Here is a 27,919-nt window from a genome sequence, read left to right as displayed (position 1 = left end):
GACATGTGAAAGCATTCTTTGTTTTTAGTGTCAACTAAGCAATGTGTTATGGCAGTCTTCCTTATTGACATGACACAGTGTTGTGGAGATAAATCAGAGGCAGCGAGAAAAATGTGTTCAATTTTCCATTCCTTCAGTTCGAAGTATCACTTGGCATCCAGGCGCAACCAGTGTAGTCCCTGACGGGTGTAACGCACTAGGTCTGTCATGATGCTCGAGTTAAAAACCAGAGGGCCCATAGCTTTATCCAGTTCGGCAAAGAACTCTAAAACAACAGAAACACAAATTAGGCACAGTCGTTCTCATTGGCTGCCGTAAGTGAAATATTGCTCTCCCTAAAAGAACACCACCTCAGCACAAACATTGCAGATCAAGGCAAAAGAAATGAAAGACGGCTGAAGATGGCAGAAGAAAGAGAAAGAGATCCTTTCTAAGCCCATTTCTTTACTGTTTTGCAGAAGGTAAGCATAATTACACTGCGGCCTAACTGTTACAAAGCATTCTTGGCCTTCTCCCTCGAATGTGTATATTCACTCCAGGATTTCAGAAAAGGAAATGCACCAAGTTCTACTTCCTAAAGAGAAAAACTTGCAGGAAATGCAAGACTTATTTATTTATTTTAAGCATAGCTGGTAGGAAATGTTAGATCTCCAACACCACCTGACAACCAGGACAGCCAGCCCAGAGCATCGCTGTCACCAAAGGAATTACTTTCCATCTTTCTTTTACAAAGGACCCAATTATTTATCATTATGCACTGTTAACTCCAAAATTGAAAACCTGTTAGAATTTAACACAATGTATACATCTTAGGTTACAACTTGCCTTTGCCTACCTTTACCTTTCTGTTCTTTAGACAGCTGTTCAGCTTGGTCCCAAATTTCAGTGGCATAGAGGAAGTTGGATGTAACTTGGACGTAGCTGGCTGCCATCTGATGGATCCTCTGGGGGATCGTCACTGAAGACCCACTCCCTGAAGGGTTGGCTGCCCCAGAGGAGTAATTTCCTGAATTCCCTGGAGACAGCTTTGGAGAGACTGGAGACGGCATACCAACAGGCTTGCTGCTTATCCAAAGGAAAACATTACATTGTAAAACACGCACACAGATATGTCAGGTGTGTCATGCAAATGTCTTCCTACAGCTCAGAACATGGGATGCTAAGGCACTCCTACTTCACACACTGAGAACTCAGGACTGGCCCTAAAACAAGTGAGCTTTTGAAAACCTCTCATGTTCCTCCAGCTCCTGTATTTTAGCCTCACAGCCAAATCAACATGCAGCATCTTTCAATCAAATCTGTTGTTTAAATAAATTGAACCTCACATAGTAATAATGAAAAAATTAAAGCAAGGCAATTATACTGCTGTTGTATTTTCAAATAACATGATGCATATCTGAAATGCCCTCCTAAAATTCTGGTTTTTGTTTTGTTTTGATAGAGTAATCTATAAAAAGTCTGTTGTCAGGTTTCAAGAACAGAAGTAAACTGCTGTACCATGGAAGAGCTTACTGTGAAAGCACTTGTAGCCTTCTGGGCTACAAGTGCATCACTGCAGCACTAATAAAGCTATTGTTTTGAGAGCAAAAGCATTACATAAAACAACAAACCACTGAGACAAGTGACCTGTGTGTTAAGGACACACTGAGAAGTGTTTTGTTCATTCCTCCCAACAAGGAGTTGCCTGAGAATATCTCTGTACAGCACATTTCTCAACCTCTTATCAGAACACTTACGTGAACAAATGGATCAAAATCTAGACCTTAGAACAATTAGAAATTAGAACAAAAACAACAGAAGCTCAAGAAAGTAAAAGCTGCTCTTTGAGCACCTCAAACTCACAGTTTATGTGGAGAATGAGCTATAAACATAGAAATACAGGTAAACTTTTACTACCTACCTTCCCATACCAGGTGACGGTGCTTGAGAATTATTATAGGAATTCTGTTGGGAAAAAGTAAACGTATGTTTATACCTCAGCTAATTATATTTTATCTGGTTGTTTAATTGCTCATTTCTGAACATGAGTTCTCATGGCTTTTCTTTTAAGCATATAATAATATCAAAATATCCTAAATAATATCAAAGTACTTTCAAAATTGGGAAAAGCATCCATTTCACTGATGACTAAGACACAAATCAGCAAAGTTTTAACTTTGTTATATCAACAACAAAATTAAAATTCTCTTTGAAGCCAACTAAATTTACTAAAAGCTGCACCAAAATATTAATAGGAAGCTATCATTAGGACCAATGGGTTGATGACATCATAGTCATGCTGTATCCTCCCAGCTTCAAACTGCTCAGCTTGAATGTACTTTCAAGGTCCATTCCTAAATTAGGGCATACTGGAAGTTCACGTGCAGCAATCTGAATACCAGGCAGAGGAATTTTAAGTAATGTAGAGCTTCAATTTGATTAGTTTTTTAATATTTGAAGAAAATATATATCCAATTACCTTCAGATGTTCAGTCAGAGTTTTAGAATATTTCAATGCACTTTCCTTTTTCAGTTTGAAAAGCCTTAGGTATAGTAGAGATTGGCACCGAAGACTAACCAAAGACAGAACAACAAAACATTTCCAGTTAAAGTCAAGCTTATCACAACATACCAAAAGTCAAAAATGGAGTACCCATGTTTTTAAAAGCTTTTCTCTCCCAACACTAAACAGCCAACTGTCAAACTGTAACTAGACAAAGTCCCACACCACCTTTACTTCTCAAGAAAGTAAAGAACAGTTTTGTGCCTTAAGCTGAAACTAGGTTGCAGTGACTTTACTGATACAGCCTTCACTTTTTTCTCATGTCAGGACACACTGAATCTGGTGCATGCTGCTATAGTCCCCCCTCCCTTTTCCACCTGACACAGTCAGCTTTGTTCAACTGCTTGCTGCAGCCATTTAATTAGTCCAGAAGGCAAATGACAATTCTTAACAGCCATTTCAAGTTTTGCCATATCACTGTGTGAACACACAGCAAAGACCCCAAACCCTCCTTCTGCTACTCCTCCCAAATCCAATAGATAATTTCCTTTCCAAGAAAGTTTCAAAACAGAACTGGAAATTCATTCAAATGAGTAAAGCAGGGTGCTCTGATTATGTTATTTTACTAAAATTAAAGCCAAGACCAGACAACAGTTTGCTTGTTAATGTAATCTCAAAGTTTCCCGAAGCATTTAGGTCACAGCCCAACATCAGCTGACCATGCAACCAACTCAACAGTAGTCTGTTATTTTGGAACACTATAATTTACAAAGAGAGCAAATGAAGAGCTCAGTTCATCAACAGTAACTTTATCAAAACACTAAGGATAATGAAATTCACAAAGGCACCTCTATCATTTTTAGCCATATTAACAACGTTGAAGTCAGTCAGTCATTTTCTTAATAGCTGAAAGACTTTGCTGTTGTTAACAAGCCCTTACAGTAATCGATCTATAGCATCAATGGTACTGAACAGTCAAACAGAAAACTCCTATTTGGTTCAAAACACCTGAAAACTCAGTGTAAGACAGCATTTCACAGACTGAAATCTGTGTGTGTAATTAATCAGTGTGTAATATAAAGTTCAGGATACACATACCAAAGCACTGCTAGCCTTTTGTCTGCAGCCGTAGCATCTGGTGCCAAGTAATTCTTCAGTTTCATAGTGTACCTATAAACAAATCACCAACAAGAAAACTATCAAATAAATGAAACATTATACAATCATTTATCAGCCACCAAGTTCTTATGAAATTCAACTTTCAACTCCTTCACTGTTTCAGGTCTTTCCCTCAGACCCTAAACAGAACGTGGCTAGGCAATAATTGGAATAGTTCTGCTCTGCACATGTCACAAATTGTTAAGACATCACAAACTTTGGAATAAAGGATCTCAGCCCTCAAGAACACACTTGAAGCTTCAGTAACTGGAACAAAGTGGCTAGTGATCCGTTCTTAGTGCAGAGCAAGGGACTCCAAAAGTTAGTGGCAGAACATGAGTAAAATGCAGAAGCTTTGATTTCCAGCCCTCTTCCCCAACCATCTGAGTTCTGTGTGTGCTTTACAGCGCTTACTTGATTAATTCCACAGTTTCTGAATACATAGGGAACGGGGACTTGGATTCCTGAGCATTTTTCTCCAATGCATTCCCACACTCAATGAATGACACCACTGCATCTAGGTAGTACACAGCCTTCTCAAACCTGTCAGACTGAGAAGATTGGATAAAAAAAAATAAGGAAAATATTGAGAGGAAATACCAGAAAGTTCTAGTACAGACAGGCAGCAACACAGCACAAGCAGTAAACAAACCCCAGCATAATGTGCAAATACTGGATAAACATTGTAGATTTGCTTACCAATGCATCTGCATTATGTTTTAACTTCTTTGCTTCCTGTAAATAATGATCAGCTGAGTAAGTCCTACAATAGAAGACACATTTAAGGAGTCAGACCACCTACTCTGTACTTCCTTTTATGACAAAAGTTTGTTAATGTTACAGCTTTCACTTCATCCCCCTCTAACTCAAGTTACAATAACAGGAGGTACTGCATCACAATCCCATTTGGGTTCAAAAAATGAAGACTCCTCTTTGCTACCAAAGACAACAACTGCTCACCATGGGCAAAGCAGACTCTGTTAAAAGAGAACAGGCAGCAGTGATATCCTGAAAGTGTGTGATGGATACATCAACACTTAAAAACAGGACAACCCTGGACTGTTTAGATCTACTGTTTGGTCCATCCACGCTCTGCAGGAACACACAGGGCAGACTAGAGTTTCTCCTCAAGGAGTGCACCATCTGCCAAATATTTGGTGCACAAAGCAGGCAGAGAAGCACGTTGCTGCAGAACAGCATGCAGATCTCCAGAGCATGAACTAGTATTCAGCATCTTTTGTGAAGCAAACAGGACAACCCTTCTCCACAGAAGAGCTCACTGTGCTGCAAGATTAGCACCCCCAAAAAGGGAAAGGCACCCTCTGCTTTTCTTACCTGTCATCAAAAACAAGTTTTGCTCTTCTGGACTTTGAGCTCTCTGTAGATGGAGCAGAAACAGGAGGGCAGTTCAATGAATTGTTCAGAATCTTCTCCTGAAAGGAAAATGGTCACCGAATCATGTCAAGACTTTTTTTTATTTTTATATTCTCAAAGACAAAGAGGAATTTACTGTACACATTTTTCCCATGATTTCACACTCTGTAAGCAGTAAGTTCAGTTTAGTAGCTGCTTTAGCTGCCATTCACCATACAATAACACTGTTTCCCTGAGGCTTTCATCTCATGCTGGCACAGGGGATGACACAGAGGCTATAATTAAGCTGAGCCCTACTACACTAGGAGATCTCCCTTATTGCTAAATCATGATTTTCCACTCTGAACAAAGAGGCTATATATACTTCTATGACTTCTCATGTCTTTCAACAATAAACTACTGAATGTCTCTGGGTAGAAAAGATTAGTATTTCAGAAACACCAACTTCAAGGAGAAATAACAGCTGTCTTCACAACATGCTGCCCTTGCTCCCCTTAATTTTACATGGCTCAATGTGACACTTCAGGCTAAAGAAGGGACATCAAAACATCTTGTGAATTCTAAGTGAATCTCTTCTCACTAGATCAACAGCATAAGGCAATTTCCCAGCTTCAGTGTGCTTTTAGTTCTTTGGAGTCATCGTGACCAAAGGCCAATTACACAGAGTATTTAATAACCTGCCTTTATCAGATCCTTGCTAATTAGAAGGATCTCAAAGTTGCGAGGCACTGCACTTGCACAGCAATGCCCTAACTACCAGTGTAACATAAAACACCACCAAAACATGCAGGGAAATGCAGCATTTCCAAAGAATGAAAAGAAAAACATCAAACAAGTTAACATCTGGTTTAGGGACAGTTCTATGCTGATGAATAAGGAAAGGCCAGAGCAGCAGTCTATGATGCAAATCTGCTATCTACAGGCTTCCTGTAAGTGCAGACACCGATGCACACAACCTTCCCAGGTTTCTAAAATTTCACAGTAATGGCATGTAAATTAATCCAGCAGGTCTCCCAGTTTAAATATTGCATGGACTCCACCCTAATGACTAAGCTACTTTCTGCCACTGCCGATGGCAATTTGCTGCTTCACTCCTCCCCAAATCAATTACCCTTCCTGAACACTTCAGAGCAATCAAGGAGAAATGGCACATTTGGAATCCCAAAGATAAAGGTGAAATCCCTCCAACTTGAACATATTACACTCAAATCTGGTTATACAACAGAAATTACTCTATGAAGATACCCAGATGTGCTCACAAGTTTACTCCTGTCCAGTAATACACATTTATATACTAATGAAAAAGCACATTACATATCATGACCTTACACTATCATCATCTTATAATGTTTTTGAAACCCTTCAACTACATATGTTCTTAATCTAAGTTGCTTAAAAAACACTTTCTGCATCACCTTTTCCACAGTGTTTTCTCTACTCTAACCACAGAGAGCTCTGTACCATCCTGATCTGGAATCAGATGAACCTTTCTAGAATCCTAGGGTGAAAAATGAGAGCCACAGCTTTGTATCTCAGCACTGTGCACGGACCCAGCTCCTGTTCTCCTTAAAACGAGGACAAGATCTGTACTTGCTCCAGCGACATAAGAGTAACCTCATTAGTCATTCAGTGTGAGCAGATTTGTAGTGATATTTCTCATTAACAAATTAAACAGCAAATACGCAGCATCTGTCATCAAAAGATGACTAAATGCACTTTAGTAATTAACATAAATATTTGGTAGGAATAAACATTAGCATTCGACAATCTCTCCTAAGTTATTTTCCAATTTAGAGTCTAAGCACCATGGTACGAAACAAGGCAAATCTGAAACTAATTACATTTCAACAACTGCAAATTATTTAGATGACACTGCACGTCAAAATGCAAAGCCAAGAAATAAGTTCAAGGCATTCACAGAACAAGCCCTTTACCTTTGTTTCTTTAGCACTGCCAGAACCTTTTCCCTCTATCTTCCTCTGTTTAGAAGATGAGCAGCTTTTACTGCCACTGCTGCTGTCCTTACTAACATTGCTGCTTGACTTCAAGGATGATGACTGACTGGCTGTCCTCTTCCGGGACCCGTGCTCTTGTTTGGAATCCTTCTGAAGGACTGGGGCAGCAGGAGATGGCAGTAAATCCTTCTCTTTAACAGCACTTGGTTTTAAAGACCTGGACAAAATGAATACATTCAGTTTTGTTTTTTACTTTTCAAAATAGAAATAAAACAAAAATCCAGCATCACTTCTTTTTTTCTCTCCACACCCTTCCCCCATTTAAGCCTTTTCCCTCTCCCTTCCCCCCCCCCAAAAAAAAAATAATAAAACAAGATTTTTAATGTTAAACATAGCAAGACAGATTCAGAGGAAGCAAATTATCACCACAGTAACTAAACTTTACGAAGCCTGATTAAACTAGTTTTCACCACTTTATCTGTTCTGACCTGAAAACGCAGAAGGCAAGTTCTAACCATAAAACCACATCCCTCAACAGTTCTTAAAAACACCCTAAACACTTGTAATGTTAGAAATGAATGCCAGCGTTAGCGCCAGTCTGTCTATTGCAGACAAGTCAGCCTAACAGCTCAGAAAAAAGATGGCCCAGATAACTGTTCTCTAGAAGCCATTGGCCTTTTGGTACAGTCTTACCTTGGCTGCTGAGGATTCCAGTTGCTAATTCTGGCATCCCTTTTCACAGAGAACAGTACACAAAATAACTATTTACATGAAGTTTTTGAAAAACCATCTTGTTGCATTTAACCAAGTGCCCTTCAGAAAATCACACCAGCAACAAAACAAAATATCAGGACTAAAGGAAAAAAAACATGACAGACGAGCATCCATTTTTTTCTACATTTCTTAACAGAAACAAAGAAGGCATTTAACTCAGAAAGACTTCTAGCATCTGTAGCCAGAAGCTGCAGCTTCTCACACATCAGTAATTCAACAAATATTCGCTGTAGAGAATTTTTTTTCCATGATATAATTATACCAGCTGTCTGTTGTTTGATCTGAAAAAGGTGAACCCTTCATAGTAGGGTTTACCTAGTCAATATTTTCAGTTATGGATATGAATTTCCACCAACAACTAATGGAAACTTCAAACTGAAGAATCAGAAACCATGAAATATTACCCACTGATTAGTAAGGAGACATTTTGTTGTGGAGGAAGGAGAAGAAGGTAAGGGAGAGATGGATACAGGCATGAGTCTTCTCCTTGATCACTCTGAGCCTTCAGTGCTGAAAAGACAGGCAAGATACTCACTCCCTACTGCTAGAAGTCTTGTGTCCTGATGGAGCTTTTTCTTCCAGTTTTGTTTTCTTGCTTTCACTGGCTCTGTTTTCATCCTCATTCTGAATACAGCAAACAAGAAACACATCCAGATAAATGTCTACATTTACAGCTTCACAAAGACAGTAATTTTTCACATTTAACGGATTTAATTCAGTGGGTGTCTTGCAGCGTACAGAATAATACCTGTACAGGCTACAGAAACATCCCCTGAAGCAACTACCTTGTATCATATATTTGAAAAGTGGCAGTCTCAAGTTGTTCATTTTATAACACGCATATCACTATGAAATAACAAAAATCTGCCAAAGGCTTTGGTATGAAATCAGATTTTATGCTGGGGAGTCAAACACAGGTGTCTTATGAATGCCAGGAACTGTAAAACCCATGGAGTCTGTAAGAGATGTCGAAGACCAGATTTTTATATAAACCTAATCCTAAAGTTGAAGAGTTTAAGAGGATACACAATCTGTGCTACCTCCAGGAATGCAAGCTACAGTGCTAACACATCTAAAGGTACAACCCTCTGCCTTTCATGAATGAAAACTCCAATATTCCCTATTACAACGGCACAGGAAGGATCAATTTATTCTACATAGAATAGGTAGGCAAAGTAATCTCCTAAATTACTGAGCCACTGCAGTGAGGTATGACATTGGTTACTGGGCCATATGCTTAACCCCTTTAGCAAGATACTAAAAGGCTAAGATAACAGGCAAGATTTTATTTACGATACTGTTACCTGTTTATGTTTCCTTTTGCCTTTTGTGGAACTCTTATCAGAAGGCTGCTTCTGAGATTCTCTTGCATGCTTCTCTGGCACATTTTTCTTTTCCACTTTGGGCACATCAGCATCCTTGTAAGGCTTCCCTGGTATTCTTGATAAGAGGCTCAGGTATCCATTTTGTGAAGGTACCCACTTCACAATAAGTGGGTACCTTTCATCAGGATCGCTGAGTGGTGAAAGAAGCTCTTTCTCTTCCATAGGAGAGAACATTCTTTGCCGAAAAAAGCTGTCATCCTCCTCCATGGAAGATTTAACAGGAGTCCTATTGCTCTCGGAGTATTTGGGTGTTTGTGATGAAGGAGGCAGGCTTTCATTTTCATCTGAATCAGAGGATGAGGTATCTGTTTCTATGAATTCCCTGGATTTCTGGGCAGATTTGCTTGAAGCCTTGTATTTCTTTTTCTCTGTTGTAGGCCGAGGGGAAGATTTGGGCTCTTTCTTTATATTAGGTTTTCTGGAACCTTTAGTGGCTGCCTTATGCCTGTTTGAAGGTATGTTTGTTGCCATGTCTACTGGGGTTTCACTTTCTATTTTAAGACCTCCTCTAGGCTCTTCAACAGATGTCTTTTCTGCTTTCTTGGGCTGCTTTTTACCCACGGTCCTCCTCTGTGTTGAGCTGTCACTCTGGGCAGGTGATTTCTGCGTGCCACGACTGCTCTCTGAGCCCTTTTGGGTGGGTTTGGAATCTCGCCCTGGTGTTGAAGAAATTGAGTCCTTGGATCCGCTTTGATCAGCGTACCCACTTCCTGTTCCCTGATCCCGTCCCTCTTTTTGGTAGCCTTGTGAGGATGGGATGTTGCTGTCCACAGAAGAAGCTGGTGACACTTTATGTGAATTAACTTTGTTCAACCAGTTATCCAGTTGCCACTTGTTTGTTGGCGGTGGCTCCGGCTAAAAACAAATTTCAATAAAGCACTGTTAGATACAGTGTTTCACGTGGCTTCCATCTTTTCTGCAGCCCTACTGTGCTGCAAGCCAAAGCAAGCGGTGCACTCGAGCATCTGAGGTCAGTAACTAATGAAAAATGCATATAACTACAGATAGCAGGTCTGCTTTTTCCTTCAATCAGAAGAACTGCAGTCCACAGGAAGCACTTGCTGCCATGGCATTCCAGACTAAAAGCTACTGGTTTTTAAGCTACTGTTCCCATGTCTTCTGCACTCCAACAGATAACTATGGTAAAAATCACCTCAAATAACAAATGTGTGCTTATAGAAAATACAGTTATCATGTCAAATTACAGGTACTTTAGCAAAAGAATATGTGGAAATATGTGGAAATAATTCTACACTTGACAAGTTTTTGTTAAAAAAAAACAAAGAGACCGAGAACATGTTCATTTTTTTCTGCTTTTAAAACTCAGGATTAATGCCTGATGACAGCCCAAATGCGTGACAAATCCTACCTCAGGGGATGCACTCTGTGATGGTTCATTAGCTTCACTATCACTGGAACTGCTTTCACTTTCAGAGTCAGATCCTGAACTGCTTTCAGACCCACTGTGGCTGCTTGAGTCATCCCTTGAATTATCTGCTCCTTCACTGTTATGTTGTGAAGGTTCAGAACTACTGAAAACAAAAAGGAAGAAAAATAAACAAACATTACTCAGTGCAAAGGCATCCTGGAAGTTCTTCCATTAGGAAGAATAAAATGTAATATTTTAACTAACATTTGCTAAAGAGTTCAACTGAGCACAATTCACCTTGTTCCCCTCCCCCCTTCACAATGTTGTCAGTATAATATTTGCAGAATATGTGTTGGCCACTGATTAAACTCTAATCACCTTCTGGTCTAATCAAAGACAAACAACTAACACTGATTTTAGAAACGAGATCAAGCCAGAAGCGCTGACTGGACCAAACATCACTACCATTGGATTGCAGCATAGAAAGTAAAGGAATGCCTACCTTCCAGGTGTGCTCCTTGGAACTGTTTTATCACAGTCCTGCAATTAAGAAGAAGAGCATGAGGCTTCTAGAAGCATATGCAATTACACTGCAAAGTATTGATATCAAGTCTTAAAGATTCTAAATACTTAGCCTGAAGAGTGCTCTAATTCAGAAATACAGAGGTTTAAATTTGCCTGCCTTTGGCTTGTACAAAAGGAAAAATAAATCACAGTTCTTCTTTCCAAGCTTTTACCACAAACGTGTCATCTCAGAACCCTCCATATTCTGACAGTAGTTCTGAGATTTCCTATTTTCTCCACTCCCCCATGCCATGTTTTAGAACCAGATGATACAAATTTTTACTGTGCTATTCCAGAAATGTTCCATGTCCCAGTAATTAAACAACTAAATGCACCATCTTCAAGTTTTCCATGTGAAAAAATAACAAACAGCGGAACTGAGAACAGCAAAAAAAGCAGCATGGACTTCTGCTGGTTAGCACAGACTCAAGAGGTATGTTTAATTCAGCAGGCTGAACACCATCTCTGGCTGGAGATGCACAGAGTTAATATTGCCAAGGAGCAAAAGATACGATAAAAATAAAGGAGCTGCTAGACTTATAGTTACAGAAACAACCTGGGAGTAAAAGACACACACAGCAGCTCTTATCCCGAACAGTTACTGCATGGACATCTGTGTGCCATGCACTCTTTAGCCAGCACAGAACATGAGGGGCTCTCCCTTAGGTGGCAGCCCATTGTGTGTGTTAGGAAACTGACTCTGTTTCCATTCCACATTTAGAGAAAGCCCATTTGAAATCATCAAAGCATGAGTCCCTAGGTAAAAAAAAAAAGTACTGTTCTCACAAAACCAGATCATTTTCCTCACATTTGCATTTTAGAGTACCTGAAGTTTGTTTGAAAACTTGCTAATTGTTTTTTGTACCTCAATTGCAAATTCTCCTTCAGCTGTTCAGTTTGCTGTTGGACTACTGAACATTGCTGATGTAACAAACCATCAATACACTTGGTTTATTCTACTGAATCTTTGGTATCTTGTGAACATACCTGCTCTCCATCGCTGTCTTCGCTACTGCTAAGTTTTAAGTCATCTTTCAACATACTAAGTAAGTAAAAGGGAGAAAGTGAGACAAGTTTTTCCATGTAATTTAATTACATTCAAAGCACTCTTCTATATTCCAACAAGTTACTGTTTATGCTACAGAGCTGGGTGTGTGGGTGAAATCCACAAGTTACCATTTAAAACATTTAATGTCTAAGAATGGCAAGTTAAGTCATTCTTTAAAGAAAACTACGGGCTGTAGTGCTTTGATTCCTTTGTTCGTTCTTTAAAGTTTAGAAAGGAATTCTGACACGTTTTACTAATGCAGGTGGAGCTAAAACATCTGCGTTCAACCTCTTACACACCACGGACAAGAATACTGTTTCCCATTGAATTAAGAAATGTGATTGCTTCATGTCTAGTGGCAAAATCCCAACTGTTCGACATCATAAATTTTCTACTATTCTTCAAAGGTATAATTGCTCCTATTTAGGGTAGTCATACATACACATACTATTTCATGACACTGAAAGTACAGGAACACAAAGAAAACATAGTGGGGTATTTGTGCTTATTTAAAAACACCTTCGTTACAAAAATAAAACGTCTTACTCTGTCTGGTTCGATTCACATCTGGAGAAAGAAGATAAGAAAGGATTAGAATACTTCCCAATTTCACAGTACAGCTGCTCTACTTATAATCTGAAAAGAAACAGCAACCTCGAGAATCTACTTAGACATCTATTTTCAGCTGCTACCCTTATCAAAAGATGCATTTATCTCACTTTTTAACGCTTTCTTAACAGAGCACAATCGCTTTATCGGAAATTCTATTGACACAGCAAACATCTCCTCACCCCTCTTCCCATGCACCTCACTTTAATGTGAAGTGCTAACTCCAGTTCTTGCACCTTCCTACACCCTCCCATTCTGGAACCAGCACAGCCCTTTCATAGAGGACTACACTGCTATAAAAAAAGAAAAGCCAAATGATGAACTCCTACTGCTACCACTTATTGAAGTGGCTGTGTATAAACATCTGAAACCTCATGTTTTAAGGAACTGACATAGTCTATAATAAATAAATAAATGAACAAGCCACTCTTCAATTATTTCCCATTTCTTTCTCACAGATGATTTGTTTTTTAATCTTATTAATACTAAAAATGTAAACAGAAAAACTAAACTTCATTTCGTAACTGCATCACAGCAAATACTAACTTAGAATACCTTCAGAATCTGCAGTTGCTTTCAGTAAACATTCCATCAGGTGGAATGGGCATTTTTTGTTTGGAAATTGTATTTAAACAGAATGTAATCAATTTTCAGGTATGAATAGGGCAGAAGACAGTTAGATTCTTCCTGCTGCTTTTTTATTTTTTCTTTCTGATGTCTGATTAATGAAGCATAATGTTAGGTCTGTGTACGCAACTAATAAAAATGCCTGTCAGTCACTTAAGAGAATGAGTAACTACTCGTACAAACTTAACTAGATCTCAAACTTAATTTACTGTCTCCTCTAATAACAGAACAGTTCCTCATCCTATTTGTGCAACTGCAACAAGCTGCTTCCAGCTGACAGCTTAGCAATGCACGTTTAGTAAATCCTGTCCCATCCTGCCCATTCTCACACACTGATACACTTCCAGCTCACCAGCCAATTCCTAGGGCCAAACTCCTGCTCAGTATCCTACAGCTGAGAAGAAAGCAGGGGGATGGAAGGAAGGCACAGCGCACCTGTTACACCGGTGTGCCATTATTTGCCCTACTGTTCCTGAAAATAGGTTGAAATCAACTTTTTTTTCCCTCTCCTGTCAGTTAAGTGTAAAGCATGGCAAAGAGTGTGCAAGACCTGACACATTCTGGTAAAGAAACAGCTACTTCCAGAATCTTTTAAAAGTTGACTGTTACGTGAGAAATGTTTTCTCAGCTGCTACTTACGATTTGGATTGATGGCCATTGGATGTTTTTGATGAAGGATTATATCGTTCTAGAAGGAAAAAGAAATAACGCTGTACTCTTTTGAACACAGACAGCAAAACAGTCACTGCAAAGTGGACAGAACTAAACAGGCTTAGCCAAACAAACTCAAGAATGGCGGAGTGAACAGGAGAAAGAGGGACCAGCTGACGTCAGGTGCAGCCTCTCACACATTGACCAAGTGAGAGAGGAGCAGAGACAGACTGCCAAGAGAAGCAATGACCTTAATCAAGAAAATCTAGAAGGCTTTTTTAAATCGTTGCTGTCTAAACCAACACACACTTAATATGTTTCTGAAGGTGTGAAAAACTTCTGCTTCTATCAAGGTAGGATACAAGTGACAATCCTGAAGTAAAAGAGGATAGGTCTAGCTTAGATATTAGGAAGAAATTCTTTAGTCAGAGTGTGGGGAAGCCCTGGCACTGCTGCCAGAGAGCTGTGGGTGCTCCATCCCTGAAGCCAGGCTGGGTGGGACCTGGGCAGCTTGGTCTGGGGGGAAGCTTGGAACTGGATGGCATCTAAGGGACCTTAGAGCCCAAACCCTCCCATGAAAATTATTCTATTACCCTCTACATGCTGAGGAGATCAATTAAATCAAGTTTTTAATCTGTTTCAGCATTCCTACGCAGCTTTTTAGTGAATGAAAAGTCTTTAAATACAAAAAGCAAACTCATAAACCAAACCCTACAGTTAGAACACTGTGATATAATCTGCTTTTTGGTTTGTCTTCTTTTTCCTTCCCTGTTCTTTAGTTCTAGTAAATTACTAAACATAGCACAACAGAAACAATATCTGAGGTTGTTGGAAGTGTCACAGAAAACTGAAAATGGAGCTGAGAAATGGTTCTGTGTTTTTATCTATTTGGCCTCTCTGATGACATACCTAAAGATCAGCTGTTTCCAGAATGTAACCTATTGGCTAGCCTTATGGAATTAAGTTTTAATTTGTTTCCTTAATTCCCCACTGTATTAGGAGTTTAGATTAAGCTGCTTGTGAATACCTAAGAATAAACCATTCCGCTTTTACTATTTAATCTGATTAATCACTTTGACAGGGACTGGTAAGACTGTTGGAAGGCAACAGCACAAATCTAATTCATTTTTGCCAGATATGTTACCTGGTTAAATGCTTCATTTCAGTAATATTCAAAATGAAGACACAGTCAAATAGGAATCAAAGGTGCATTTGTCTAGACTTTGGAAATACATTCTGGGATAATACACTCAAGAATATTAACAATTCTTGAGCAGTTCTCTTCAATTTTCATATCCATAATGCGAAAGTGGACAAGAAAAAGGAAGAAAATGCATTGTGCTTTTTCTATTAAAATATGAACTTCGTTGCTTTCCAGCATACCCAGGGGTTTTCTCTGTGGGTGTTTTCACACTCAGCTATTTTCAATCATATCAACCAAGGAAGCCTATTTTTCGAGAATTAAAAAAATAACAACAATTTAAAGAAACAATTTTATTTTTTTCCCCTTTTCTAGAAGTTATGAGTGAGTTACACAACAGTTATTAACTTTCCAGTTCTCAGCAAGAAGCCACAAATAAAATCAAGTGTTTATTTCATAAGTCTTGAGAAAATACGGACAATTTTTACGTGCAACCCATTCCATTACCAGCCTGGAGAGGTCTCATGATCTAATGGCCTGACTTCTTAAGGGGTACTAAGAATACTCAGTTGTAACAAAAACACTGCACATAGGAAAGGAAGTTTAATGTACTTACTCTGTTCTCCAGTGCCAAAACTGGACTGTTGAGACTCCTAAGGGAACAAAAGATCACAGGAGTTTTTTCAAAGGGAATTTTAACATCTCAAAAATCATGCCATAATCAAGCTATTGTTCTGACTTTAAAGGATGGCACATATCCTTTAAAAAACAACAACAAAACAAAACCAACACCTACTCCCAAAGAAAACCAACATGCTAAAAACAAAACCCAGTGGTAACAACCAAACAGAAACAGGGAGCCCTTTCCTGGGCCCAAGCTGCCTTCCCCAGCAGTGACAGAGCAGCGAGTACATGGGAAGAGAATCCTTAGCTCATCTGTCCCACTGACCCATCTGTCCCTGCTTGCTTGCTTGGAAGATGGGCCACGTGCAGTGGTCATACACAGTACCTGAATCTCCAGAAACTGTGCAACTTCTGCAAACCCCATCTTCCCTTTCTCACCTTCATCCAAATCCTCATGTAACTGAGCAACCTGGCTGTATAAAAGCCAACAGACAGTGATAAATACCTGCCTCGATACACAGTGGATTTGCTGTCTATGAAACTAGCCTTGAAAGACAGAGCCTCGCCAATTCTAGCGCTGGCAAGATCTCTGTATTCCTGTTCCCGAAAACCCAATTCTGCCTCCTGAAACACGGTACGTTATCAAACACTTGAAATGTTAAAAAATAAATAAATAAACAAATAATCAGAGAGTATTGTGTTACTGAAAACCTACTTCTAAGCTAGTGTGCCATTTTAAAATAGGACCTTCCTGACCTCCTTTTAAAATGAGGACAACTGCTGACCTTACGCATAAAAACAGAGAATGTTTGAGTCAATTCACCAAGCTGATAGATGTACTCTGTGACAGTGAATTGCAGGGGTTTGGGGCACAGCTGTGCAGCAGTCTTCACAAACAGCCAGCTCAGTGACGTGATGCAATTTATAAATGCAGTTTCCAATTGTAACTTCATAAACACACAAAAGCTCTACATGGCAAGGCATACTTACATATATCTGACTTCCTTTAACATTTTTATTTCAAAAGTGGCAGCAGTTGAAATCATGACTTGAATGAGTATTGTCAGTGGAATGGAGAAAGAGTGCAATTTTCTCAAAAACAAAACCTCTTAGGGAACTTTAAGATGTTCCCAATGCCCTTCATCTTTACTGACTGAAAGAAGAGACATTAAAATCAACCTATGGTTAAACTGCAAAGTCAAGATCAAATTGCAGAAGTCTTCTTACTTCAACAGAGAGCAAAAGCCGTACTCTCTTCAGAATACAAACTGATTCTTATCTTTCACACAGGTTCAATGAGTACAAGCATGATTCCTCAGTTTCCTTTTTCCTGTCAACTAAGACAAGTAGGTAAATACTTGATAAAAGTACCTGATAAAATGTAGGTAAAACCAAAAAAAAGACCCTACAGTAATCAAAATACCACATATGCAGAATGACTGCGCTGTGCTGAGCACAAGATGAGTAACTGGGACTGTTCTCATCAATGTACATACCATAAATTCTACAGAAAGTGTCTGCCTCAGTGCTTACCTCAGCCAGCTTCCTATTTCTAAGGCAGTATTCCAGTTAAGGGCACTTTAACGAGGTGTTATGCTTAAATGTGCAACTTCTTCCAAATAACTCACCATCTATTTTGCCTCTGAATACACGTCTCTCAGAAACTCAAAGATTAATAAAGAAATAAACAGAAATATATATTTTTTCAAGTCCAATTTCTTGAGAAAGAAGAAATTAAGAACATTTGGAAGGATGGAAATGCTTTTCACAAAAGCACAGCAGATTGCTGAAGTTAAGTGGAAGACACTTCAACAGGTAAGAAACCATTGCTTGGACTCTGACACAAAATGGTGATTAGAATGGTAGTCAGGTACATAATTCTTACCTGTCCATTTTTGGTTTGGCTGTGGTGAATAGGATCCATTTCCATTTAATATCTGACAACCCAGGTCAGACCTCACTTTTAATTCTCAGAATAAAGTTTCTGGATCACAAGGATCACAAGGGATCGACGCAACTGACTGCTGCCTTCACAACTACTACAGCACGGGACACTGAGCAAACCCAGAGACCAGTGCACCTCTTCAGAGACGTCTGCAGGTCACCGCTCAGGTACACAGACATAACAGCTGTCAGTGACATCACACTCCCTGTTCTATGATGGAAAGATTCCATCCAATAAGAAACAGCTGCATTTCTGAATATATTTTACAAACACACCAGTCCTCCTGCTCTGCAGTTTTTGACTGTGAACCTCTGGCTTTAAAGACTTACACAGGATGAAATTACAGAGCGTTAGGTGATGGGATAACATTTTTATCAAGAGTCAGGAATCTGTTTTTCACAGCACCCATAAAACTTTTTATGACCTATTTTCATGAAGTTTTATCTTCTGATTCAAAGACTTCCTGATAATTATAAGATATATTTATAGTAATGCAGACAGGCCCCACTCAGGATTTTGGGTCCCTGCAAACACTTGCTGCACACAGGGAAAATGATCTTATGCCAGCAATCTTAGACATAAAATCCACCCATCCACCAAAACGAGCCTCATTTTCTACATGTAGGCAAAGTGTACCAGACTTCTGCACACAAGAGAAATGCTGTGAGATGCTGCAGCATATAACTTGTAAATAAATAGAAAGTTAAGGAGAATAAGATTTTCTAGAACAGTGTGGCTTGATTCAAGTAAACCAGCGCTGTGTTCAGCCTTCTGAATTCTGTTCCGGGTCTAGGCTGTACAAGCCTACGGCTCACTAACTTGCTGGAATTTGGAGAAATCCCACTGCCAAGAATGACAGAGGGGAGAAGGCAGAGGAAATTACAGACTTTGGAAACAGAGAATTTGACAAAGTTCCATGGCTAAGATGTACGCACACAAAATAAATAGGCTGGCAGAAAGTTGAAAGGCTCAGGGCAGCCATACATGGAATTTTTTCGCAAACTTTGTGAAGAAACAGAATCCAAGGTTGACAGATTCAGAAAGAAAAACACAGCCTCCCTTTTGTGTTCAGACGTCAACAAGGCTGTGCAGTATTATGCAGTTCCTATCTGCAGCACAAAGGCCTTTGTATTTCTGCACACTTTCTTTCCCCCCCTGAATCAAACAGCCACTGAGAGAAGAACATAGGCAACACAGGCTGCTGACACCAAAGCTGCCCATAGCTCTGGGCTACCCAGGCAGTGACAGTACCAGGACCATCCAACCTTCTGTCAGCCTGTGGCACTTTGGTGGATGTGCACTTACAACACACAGCCTGGAACATTTGGCCAAAAAGCAACCATGAGTTGTAGTCGGAGCCTTTTGGAAAGCTCCATTCACACACTGCTCTCCTGGTACATCACCAGCTCCAACATCTCTCCCACCCTGAGATAACTGCTATGAGGCACTCATGAGAACATTTACTTGTGGCCAAACAATCTAAATTACAGAACAACTTTCTTTTTAAACTGGATTGTTATTAAAGAGTAATCCAACTTGTTTATTTGGGGGTTTAAAGCTGATTTTCAAATGGGAAAGTAATTTCAAAAACATCCCCATGTTAAGAGGACTAGAAAGTTGACGACAGAGCATTTACGTAACAGCAAAAACTGTTACAACATTTAATTAGTGATGTATTAGGCGGCACGAACTCACGGGATGTAACGCGATAGGCCTCCCCGTGCTCGGTAATGTATATGTATGAGGCTGAAATTGGAGCCCTATATAAGGGTCTCACACGGTTCATTAAACGCCATTTTACAGCTCACCATATTGGTGTGATCAGCGTGTAACTTGGTCATGGGGCCGTCAGATGCACATTCTCAATGATGGACGTAATTCTTTAGGTTACCTTACACAAGGCAACAATTGGTGCCCCGTGTGAGGCTGTCCTGAGAGTGAGTGTGCGACGGCTAACCGCGAGACGGACGCGAATCCTGCGGTTAGATCCCGTGGAAGCGCCGGAGGGGCGATATATTGACTGCAGCTACTGATTATCCTGCGGTAAGACCGTGGAAGACCGTGGGACTTTGGGCCCGGGTATATATACAAAGGGTGCGAGGACGTACGGTGTCGAGCACCAGAAAAAACATGGATTCCGTCACAAAGGTACTATTACGGGTTTGTAAAACCCACTGCGGTAGGAATGCTCCTTCTAAGAAGGAGATTGTTGCCGTTATTACTTTTTTGCAGGAAGCGGAGCTTTCACCCTCCCCTTGTAATTTGCTCGATTCGGAGCGGTGGGAATCTTTCACCGCTGCCCTGCTCCTAAGAGCAACAAACGATTATAAGGCGGAGGAGTTAAAAACCTGGGTTTTGGTCCTGGGAGCGCTTAAAGCGGCTAAGGAGGAGAAAAAGATCCAGGCAGTCGCGAATGGGGTTTTTGGGGTGGGTTCCGGGACGTCTGGGGTCCCGGAGGGTGCGGAGGAACCGCTCCCTTGCGGCGACTCCGTACCCAAGATGGCGCCGACCACGCCGGCCGTTTTCACAATGGCCATGGCGGCGCCCGAAACAACTCCGGAAGGGATGGCGGAAGTTGCCTCATCTGGGGAGGCGCCGCCATATTATCCCCGCCTATACCCCTGTTTGCAGAGCTTTCGTTCACCTGAGGGGGGTGGGTCCTGTCCGAGGGAGGGAGAGTCATGGGGGGAGGCGCGCCGTGGAGGCGTTAAGCCACCCCTAGACCCGTCCCCGGAGGAGGGACCTCATTCCCCGAAAGGGGAGGAACGAAAGGTACTGCCTGCCCCTACCCCTTTGGTTTCGCCTCCCGAGGAGGGGGAGGAGAAAGGGGAGGAACAAAAGGTACTGTCTGCCTTCACCCCGTCGGTTTCGTCTCCCGCGAAGGGGGAGGAGAAAGGGGAGGAACGGAAGGAATTGCCTGTCCCCACCCAGTCGGTCGTGGTTCCCCGGAGGAGGGGGGAGAAGTGGGAGGAGCGAGAGATATCGCGTAAGCCCACTGATTGGACTGACATTTGCGATACAATGCGAGAGGTGGGGCTCAAGGAGCGGGACTGGGCGGTGTTCCCAATTGTAGTCAAACAGGAGGGACCGGTTTGGGTACCTTTGGAAGCAAAAGCAGTTGCTCGGTTTATAGAGGCGATTGACAAAAAGGGATTGAGATCCCCGATGACAATGAGTGCCTTTGAGGCTCTCGTAGCCCCAGGTCCCCTACTCCCATATGATATTGAAAGCCTTATGAGAGTAGCCCTCGAACCAGTACAGTTTACTGTGTGGAAGGAGGAGTGGATAATACAACTCAAAGCTGTTTTAGCACAGGCTGCGCGCGATCCACAGCATCCAGCAAATGGGAAGGAGGGAGATCCAAAAACTGATTTAATGAGGCTTTCAGGTTCATCTGCGGATTTGGCTGGATCTGCAGAGAGGCAGCTTAGGGACCTCCGCCCAGGAGAGCTGCTTGCCACCACGGGGGCAGCTACCTCTGCTTTTATACACTTTATAAGAAAAGCAGAGCCTGTAGCCCCGTGGTCAGAGATTATGCAGGGTCCCTCAGAGTCATTCTCTGAGTTTGCCAATCGATTGATATGGGCAGTAGAAGGATCGGAACTGCCTAAGGAAGCGCTGACTTCTGTTATAAAGGATTGCCTGAAGCAAAAGGCTCATAAAAGTGACTCTTCAGAAAAAGGAAAAAGAACAGATAAAGAACTGCTGCTAGTACCAACGAGAAGGACATCTGTTGTATCACTTGCTGTGTGTCTTTGTGTAATTGCATTCATTACCGGGGGAGAGGGTACTCACTTAACATCACAACCAGAAAATATTTGGTTACATGGTCTAATCGAACTGGGCAGAAAGATTTCTGCCTTAGCCTGCAGTCAGCCACATCACCGTTTAGAACATGCCTTATAGGTGTACCCAGGTGGGACCCAAAGGAGTTTAACGGATATGTGCATAAGAACAACTGCAAGAGAGATGCAGTGGACAAAGTTTTCTTTATGAAAGCATTTGAGTCTAAATTCACTGACTGGGCCAGAATGTCTGCATGTTTTATTAGATCCTTGAACACCTCCTTGCCCTGGGATCCACCAGAGTTGCAGCTTCTTGGATCCCAATCGGTTGGTAACGTAACATGGAATAAGAACTCTCAAAAGTGGGAACGCCCGGTTAGATGTTTGTATTTTTCGGGTTTTAGGACACCGGGTCAACTGTCCAATCGCAGGGTATGGGAAGGCCTACTCGGGAATGGGGCACCATTCTCGGGAACAACTGGGTCGGAACCCTTTACTTTACTTAACCCCATTCAATTTGACATATATAGCTTGTCAGGGGCATATTGTGGTTTCTCAGCTGAAAGGGTGGAGGGATTCTCCCGTCCCTGCTCCGGGGATGGCTCCAAGAATGGATTTGCAGACCAATGCATAAAGCAGGGTGGGAGGTGGCTCTCTTACAATCAGAAGTATGTGGTATGTCATCCTAACGGGTCCACCTATAATCTCTCATGCTACTGGGGCCCTGACGATCTGGCATGTTCTGGTTGTTGTTCTCGAAAAGAACCTTTAGCTGGGGAAGGAATAAACTGCAATGGTACAGCCAAGGCCCTTCCTAAGGACATATTTTTGATATGTGGGGATAGAGCTTGGCAAGGGATACCAAAGAATCCAGTTGGGGGGCCGTGTTATTTGGGAAAGCTGACCTTGTTGGCTCCCAATCACACTGCAATGATAAGTGTTATGAAAAAGATCGATCGAGCTCGACGCCAGAAAAGGTCAATAAAAACATTGGACCAGGATTGTAGTGATGAGGTTCAGCTGTGGGGTCCCACAGCTAGAATCTTTGCATCCGTCTTAGCTCCGGGAGTAGCTTCAGCCCAGGCCCTAAGAGAAATTGAGAGATTGGCATGCTGGTCCGTGAAGCAAGCTAATGTCACCACAGCAGTCCTGTCGGAACTCCTGATGGACGTTAACAACATCAGACACGCTGTTCTTCAAAATAGAGCTGCAATTGACTTTCTGCTGCTTGCTCAAGGGCACGGGTGCAAGGACTTTGAAGGGATGTGTTGTTTCAATCTGAGCGACCACAGCGATTCGATACATAGGAAGTTGGAATGGATGCAAGAACACACGAAGAAGATCGCAATAGATGATGCATTCGGAAGCTGGTTGGAGGGACTGTTTGGTAATCTGGGCCCATGGCTTAAGCAGTTTCTCAAAGTATTAATCATAGGTATTTTATTCTTTTTAGCTTTAATGATTTGCTTACCTTGTTTGTTTCAATGTGTCCAGGGTTGTTTACAGCGTATGATAGAAAGAATGTTTAACGAAAAAATGGAGTACCAACGGGTATATGATAAACTTTGAGAAGAAGGAACTGTATAAACCCAAGATGCCTTGGATATAATCATTAGAAAACTACTGATGTTATTAGATATTGCACTACCTACCTCTGTAGCTTGTCTACCTCACTTTTTAGATAACTTATTAAGTTTAAATTATAGAGACTAACATTTTTATATTAGGATTAAGGATTAGCGTTCGGGATGTAACGGGGCATACTTTATCGAGCATGGAGAGGGGGAAATGATGTATTAGGCGGCACGAACTCACGGGATGTAACGCGATAGGCCTCCCCGTGCTCGGTAATGTATATGTATGAGGCTGAAATTGGAGCCCTATATAAGGGTCTCACACGGTTCATTAAACGCCATTTTACAGCTCACCATATTGGTGTGATCAGCGTGTAACTTGGTCATGGGGCCGTCAGATGCACATTCTCAATGATGGACGTAATTCTTTAGGTTACCTTACACAAGGCAACAAATTAGAGATCTCAGGGAGAAAATCTTAAAGTATTTCACTGAATGGTTTGGGGAATAACTTGGATCAAACAGGAAACAGAGAGCAGTGAAATGGTGCTTCAAAACCAGGAACAGTGGAGTCTTCATGATTAGGAAGGCAAGTTTTAAAAGGCATCCATAACTTCTGCAATACAGCGTTAGGCCACATCAGCAACCCATTTCAGAGATATGTTGAGTCTTGAGAAGAATTCTATTCTCAACTTAAATCAACTGCTGATAATCAGTAGATACAGGAAGTAAAACATGATTTCATATATTAGTCAGCTGCCTCAAACCAAACTGTACTTGCTAAAGTTGCAACCCACAACTATCTCCCCTGCACACTCATCAGCCAACAAAATACTTCAGATTACAGAGCAGCTTTTCAAGGCAAACAATCACCAGTGCCAGTGTGACTGAAAGCACTGCTGCTGAGGGTGCAAGACCCAGCCCTGGGAGGACTTCGAAACTATGAGGAAAGTTCAGTTTAAGCAGAAAAGTACATTTAGATTTCTTAGTATTTACCACTGCCTGTCAGATAGAGGTAAGCAATACTTGCTTCTGTACACAATGGTACAAAGTATTCCCCCTACAAAGAAAAAGGCTCCATGGCATTTTAAAATTTCACAGTTACATTTAAAAGGCTTGAATTTATGAAACAGAATTTAATACAAAAAGGAAAGCTGCCCCACATGTGTCTTTGCAAATCACTCTGTGTGTGTAAACCAGAGGAAGCAAAACAACATTCTTTGTAAGAACATTGTTGTGAAGATGCGACAATGTTGTGAAGATAAAAAGATTCCAGGTATGGAAACAAACACAGAACTACACAGAACTCAATATAAAAGAGTTCCAAAATCCTGACCTCTAACAGGATCTATTCTTTTAACAGCATTCAGTACTTGACCACAACACTGACCTTCGTTGGAAAAGGAAATTTTGATGGTTCAGTTTTGCATGGTGTATGAATAGCAGTCAGCGGAGGAGGCCAAGAATGGGTCATCTCCTGTAACCAGAACAAAAAAGAACAGCTATTAGCAAAGCAAAAGCACAAAGATTCCAAGTTACAATCCTGGTTTGAACAGCAACCACCTCTCAATTCGCAGTTCACTGTTCATACTTCACTAAGCTTTATATTCAAATCTTCATTTCCCAAATGTATAATGAAGATTTTGCATAAAAAGAATTTCTACCCATGAGAACAGATAGTTAAGACATAGCAACCAAACAAGAAAGGCACAAATCAATGGAATTGATTTGCCCGAACAGAAACTAAAGTCTGATTACTTCAGGCTGTGAAGAACATATGTGAGACTAAGGGTAAAAAGAAGAAACCTGGAAAAGGGAAGCACAGAAAGTTTGAAGAGAAAAGTGATAAATCAAAAGCTTGAAGCCAGAAAGAAAGTGTGTTGTGTTCACTCAGAGCATCTGCAATAACCGTGGAGTAATGAAGATCAGAGCAAGTCAGTGATGCAAATGCTCACAGGGCATCCAGTGACACCTTTGTGACAGCAGACATGAACAAGGGTCACACAAGGGATAAAAAGATTTGAGAAAATAACACAGGTAGAAGAAGAAGGATGTGCTGCTGGATAGAAAAAAAATATTATAATCTAAACTGATACTGGAATGTAAACACTCTACTTTGGTGGAAGAAATGGTTAACTCTGGGTATAATAGCAGAGGGCTGGGATAGAAGAAATGCAATTCAACATGGAAACCCAGGAGATGATTATGCCCAGCACACACAGCTCTGCTTCCAGTGTTCCCCAGTCTACCTACTTTAGAGGATTGATTGAGGAGTCCTCCTGTAATGAATTGCAGTCAAACCAATTTGAAAGGTACTAATCCACTGTAGAGCACTTTCCACCTCCTTAGTAACGTTTGTGTATTCAACAAGTAAGTTATGAACAAAGCCCAGAGAACTTACTTTTAGAATTTCATCCACGCAGCTCACATCACCAGATGCTGATGCCTAGAAATCAAAACTCAAGATTAATGTCTCCTATAACAGACCTTCTTTAAAAGATCCCAGGGGTATGAAGCAGTTAAAAATAAACTTCAGTCCTTATCATGATTCATCTAGACTCTATAGAGATACAAACAGATCTTGCTAATTCTTTTCAGCAACATTAATTTTAATATCAGATAGATTCAGATTTTTACAGGATGAGTCACATCCAGTTATGAAAAGCAAATACATCAGATCTATAAAACTGCCACAGTAATCTCTTACTTTTCATTTGACAGTTAAAGTGATCTTAAGCAGTCAGAGACACTAAAAACTTCTGTGAGAGGGGGAAAAAAATCATAGCTTTCAATCATTCCTGTTAAGACGCGACTGGATAATATCTGAACTCAAATGGATGACCATGAATATGCAGTAATGACAAAATGCATTATCAAGTAAAACATAGATGACAGCATGAAACTAGAAACAGCAATAACTATGAAACTATAAATCATTTGCATCCCTGACACTACAAACAGAAAGGAAGCAAAGTTACTGCACATTTTACTGCACTAATGTTAACATGTGAAGTCTTCCAGAATATGGAAATAATTTATTTTTCAGCTCTCCTTATCTGTTTCCTGGATCTTATTTTGCTCTTTATTGAAATTCCAGAAACAAATGGTTGTCAAACAGTACAAGATGCAATGACATTTTATTACTAAGGCACTCTCCTTGTATGTGAGCTACAGTCAATTTCTGTGCCCAACAGTATTCTGTATTCAGCACACCTTATGAGAAGTCTGAACCTTTTTCAGTTTGGTGTGCTTTGGGGTTACCTTAGTTTGCTTAGGCGAGGCTATCTATAAATTATTACATTCTTCAAATGAAATTCTGAGTTAGGCAGAGGATCTCTTGTCTAGGACAACATGGCTCCCAGAGAAGACAATACACGCATACAGGTTGTCAAAATAGTTGTGAGTATCCTACTATTTTACCAACTTCTGACTATAATTTAAAATACTCTAGGAAAACTTGTTAGTCTGGGTTAGGTTAGCCTTTCTCACTACATCTCATCGGCTTTGCTTAACAAAAGCCACAATCTCCACATGGAAGAAGCATTTGTGCATTTCCCAGTGAAAATACAGGCCTTCACTGTGGAAATTTAAGATGCTTTACTTAACAAAATATAAAATTTACAATAAACTAAGTTTATTGGGATTTTAAAGAAGCTGGAAAATCCCAGCCCAAAGGGACTGACATTCAAGAATCCAGTAAATAGATAACAACTTACATCGAGTGGTTGAGAAGGTATTTTCAGCTTGGTTAGATGTGCCTTGCTGCTAGGCTTCAGCTCATTCACACCGCTGCTGTGAGTCTGACTACTGTAGTGTTCGGAGGATAACTTTGGTTCCATGGATTCCTGTCCATCCATTGGCCTTACATAAGCAGTGGGTTTCTGTAACATTGAACTGGACTTGGACATGAGCGAAGGTGGAAAAGACTGGTTAGAGTGCTGTCCACTTGAAAATGAGGGTACACGTGAAGGGGAGTCCCAGTTGGCATCCGGATCCCGGGGAGATTTTGAGCGTTGATGTTCTTTGCTGTGATGATCGCTTCCATGAGATCTCGAATGACTGGAGCTTAATGAAGAAACAGCAGGAGGTTTCCCAGGGCTGGAAGAACGGGATTTGGAGTGTTCCGATCCATGCTGGCTTTTTTTGCGACTGCTGCTGCTACTGTACGAGTCACAGTCATGCCTCTGGCCACTGCTGCTACTGTTATTGCCACTGCCACGCTGACTGCTGTGGCCGCTCTGTAAACCCGAGGACCGTTTCTGAGATTGCGAGGAAGTGCTGGGTGCTGGTCCTACAGGAGTCCATTTGCTACTCTGATGTGAACTAGTATTATGTCTCTGATCACCAAAGAAACTTTGGTTTGATTTTTCATCTGCTGTTGATGGTACGGTAGGTTTGGGAATTCCAACAGGCTTTGGTAGCGATCTATCTCCTATAAGATCATCCATTTCATCATAATTACCAAGCATGCTCTGAATGCGACTAGATAATTTGTCTTCTTTGCTGGTCTGTGAAAAACATTAAAGAAAATGCAAAACACAGCTTTAAAATACACAATTTCATTTTTGGTTAATTGACTTGACAACTATTGTAATTAATCTAAACTTTAAGGCTAAAATCATGGCTAACATCCAAGTCTTTTTTTGTTAGTGCTCCCAATTCCCAGGTTTTGTTCTTTAAGCAGTAATTTCACTCCCTGTGGCATGAAGAAAAGATGTACTTCAGTAGCACTTATCCTTTTCTTATGCTGATCTCTAATTACTGAAAAATCACACTGGTGTTTTCCACCTTCCCCACCCTTTTATGGGAGAAGCTGTTGCTCCCAGTATGAACTGACTGCCCATAGTTATCCAT

The 27,919-nt window shown here is 40.8% G+C and overlaps 1 protein-coding gene across 1 annotated transcript; it reads right to left on the bottom strand.

Moving 5' to 3' along the window:
* On the bottom strand, nucleotides 1-27,919 carry LOC146760289 (AF4/FMR2 family member 4-like). Its single transcript, XM_085551403.1, has 21 exons — nucleotides 27,863-27,919; nucleotides 26,782-27,573; nucleotides 25,467-25,511; nucleotides 24,456-24,542; nucleotides 15,754-15,790; nucleotides 13,985-14,033; nucleotides 12,656-12,676; nucleotides 12,049-12,103; nucleotides 11,000-11,037; nucleotides 10,498-10,660; nucleotides 9,048-9,983; nucleotides 8,279-8,367; nucleotides 6,949-7,186; nucleotides 4,976-5,073; nucleotides 4,340-4,403; nucleotides 4,055-4,191; nucleotides 3,581-3,652; nucleotides 2,459-2,552; nucleotides 1,901-1,944; nucleotides 842-1,062; nucleotides 1-265 (listed from the first exon to the last, which is right to left on the bottom strand). Exons 1-21 carry the CDS (start codon nucleotides 27,917-27,919, stop codon nucleotides 147-149), a joined length of 3,456 nt encoding a protein of 1,151 aa, XP_085407529.1. The 3' UTR covers nucleotides 1-146.

The sequence above is a fragment of the Coturnix japonica genome, chromosome 6, assembly GCF_054131305.1.
Source record: "Coturnix japonica strain WE chromosome 6, WE-NBRP24, whole genome shotgun sequence".
Classification (NCBI taxonomy): Eukaryota; Metazoa; Chordata; class Aves; order Galliformes; family Phasianidae; genus Coturnix; species Coturnix japonica.
This window is presented reverse-complemented; position numbering and strand designations above follow the sequence as displayed.